Here is a 2,522-nt window from a genome sequence, read left to right as displayed (position 1 = left end):
GGTTACCGCCTCTACACCCCTCTGTCAGGCAGGATAAGAAACAGGGACAGTTAACACAGGGAATAAAGTCCAAAAGACCAGCTTCGGATGAGAACAAACTAGTTAATTCGGCTAGTATTGCTTCTCAACAGCCTAAGCGAAGGGCTGTTCTCAGGGATGTCACCAATGTGCTTTGTGAAGACACATACATGAATTGCATAAATGGAAGCAAATTTCAGGTTAAGAAATTCACTGATAAGAGGAATTCGAAGGTGACACCTGCTATTTTAGTGAAAAAACCACAGGTTGAAGATAGAAAAGAGAGTATGATTGATGAAGCAAAAAAAGTAAGGGTCGAGGAATCACAAGAGCACTGTTCACAGGCACACCTCCAGGACCATTCATTAACTCAGCCAAGCGAATATATCACTGCCGCTCAGTGTGGTTTAGCTGATCTTATGCTTGTGAATAGGAGTTCATGTCATGGCATTACACTCCTTAATACAACACAAAAAGATGAAAGCAAGGTTTGCCTGAAACAAGAAAGCTCCAATTCTCTTGGTATCACAGATATAGATTCAAAACACTAGGATCCACTAATGTGTAGTCTGTATGCTCCTGATATATATAGCAATTTGCCTGCCATGGAGCTTGACCGGCGGCCTTCCTTTAATTATATGGAAAAGCTGCAGCGGGACATTAACAAGGGTATGCGAAGCATTCTAATTGATTGGCTTGTGGAGGTTTCTGAAGAATATAGGATGGTTCCAGACACTCTTTACCTGACTGTACATCTCATTGATAGGTTCCTCTCTGAGAATTACATTAAAAAACAAAAGCTGCAACTGCTTGGAGTTACCTGCATGCTTATTGCTTCCAAGTATGAAGAAATTTGTGCACACCTCATGTGGAAGAATTTTGCTTTACAACAGACAACACTTACGCGAAAGAAGAGGTAGTAAAAATGGAAAGTCAAAGAGTTTTGAATTTTGTGGGCTTTCCTGCTCCAACTACAAAAAAGTTCCTGAGGAGATTTGTTCAAGCAGCACAGGCTTCTTATGAGGTTCCCTCTGTTGAACTGGAATTCATGGCAAACTATTTAGCAGAGCTAACACTGGCTGAATATGGTTTTCTTAAGTTTCTTCCATCTGTTACGGCTGCATCATCTGTATTTCTTGCCAGATGGACACTTGATCAATCTAACCACCCATGGAATCCAATTTTGCGCACTACACCAGATATAAGGTGTTAGAGCGGAAAACTACAGTTCTTTTGCTGCAAGATTTTCAGATGAACACCAGCGGAAGCACCCTGAGTGCCATCCGTGAAAAATATAGACAGCCAAAGTTCAAGTCTGTGGCAACTTTATCATCTCCAAAACCAATCCAATCACTGTTCTAGGAAATGCTGATTTTAAGTCTGGTTGGCCGATTCATGTTCGGCAGATCCATTGTCGCTTTCACATGCGGAAGGACGTTAATCTTTAACCTACAATAATCTATCCTTCCTCGAAAGGGACTCGATTCTTTCGTTCAACCCTGTTTCAAATTTTAACCACCATGTATTGTCCTATCATGTTTGGTCACTAGCAGACAGCAGGTGATACAAAAACATGGAGATTTCGATGAAGCAAATGCCTTAAGTTTAGGAAATGGCAATATGTAAGAAGTAACATAACAGCACCTGGTTAGCTACTTGCTATCGTGTATTTAAAGCTGTTTGGAAACTCCTGTTGTTGAATGGTTCCAACTTTGACATTTCTATTCTTTAAGCTTAATAAATCCTTTTCCATACTGAACTAACAAAAAAAAAGAGCTTTTTATCGATCCACTGCTAAACAGCTACCCAATTATTTTGCAGCGAGATCACTTCTGAAGGGCGGCGGATAACAAAACTTGATCAGATATTGCTCAACGGAAACAACATTGCCATCGTGAGTATAATCTACTAGCCTTTCCGAATAAAATCTTTCTTCATTTTATTTCCCTTTTCCCTTCGAATAACTATATTGCTATCGGGAGTATAATTTTCTCTTTTTGTTTTCCCTTGATGCAGCTGGTTCCTGGTGGCTCACCACCTGATGAGGGATAACTGCTATGCAACTTGTGCTGTTTACTGGGGCTAGTTGTTGACAGATCGAGCTGTTTTCAATATGTATTTTCAGTAACTCTGCTGTAAAAACTTACAATGAATCGGCATTGGCAAGGTTTTAGTAAATTATGAGTTTGTTCAGCTAGGCTCTACCATCAATTATAGTTTGCATTATGTTGAAAACGTTATGCTGATATATGTTACTTTTGACACTGGTGTTGCTAAGCTCTGTTGGCTTTAAACTGAGAATGGAGTTTTGACAGAGTGGTAAAAATTCAATTGGATCTTTGATTTCTTCGTTTTGTGCTCTAGGCTGAAAAATATACTGTGTTCAGTGTGTTAGTTTTATTCGCGCCCGAGGGTGTGTAGTCTATTGGACATCACATTAGAGATGAAGCAAATGAAAAAGGTGGAAAGTAGCTTGCCACTGTTGGCGGAGGATGAAAAGATTT

The 2,522-nt window shown here is 39.8% G+C and overlaps 1 protein-coding gene across 1 annotated transcript; it reads left to right on the top strand.

Annotated features, from left to right (window-relative positions):
• Window positions 1–6: 6 nt before the first annotated feature.
• LOC107853990 (cyclin-A2-2) lies at window positions 7–2,349 on the top strand. The gene is given in 5 exon segments (XM_047404666.1): window positions 7–878; window positions 881–1,202; window positions 1,205–1,721; window positions 1,840–1,912; window positions 2,035–2,349. Coding segments are annotated over 3 exon segments (1,188 nt in total). The 5' UTR covers window positions 7–188; the 3' UTR covers window positions 1,381–1,721; window positions 1,840–1,912; window positions 2,035–2,349.
• The last annotated feature ends 173 nt before the right edge of the window (window positions 2,350–2,522 follow it).

The sequence above is a fragment of the Capsicum annuum genome, unplaced genomic scaffold (genome assembly GCF_002878395.1).
Source record: "Capsicum annuum cultivar UCD-10X-F1 unplaced genomic scaffold, UCD10Xv1.1 ctg65740, whole genome shotgun sequence".
Taxonomy (NCBI): domain Eukaryota; kingdom Viridiplantae; phylum Streptophyta; class Magnoliopsida; order Solanales; family Solanaceae; genus Capsicum; species Capsicum annuum.
The sequence above is the reverse complement of the archived record's forward strand: the minus strand, read 5'-3'. Positions and strand labels throughout refer to the sequence as shown.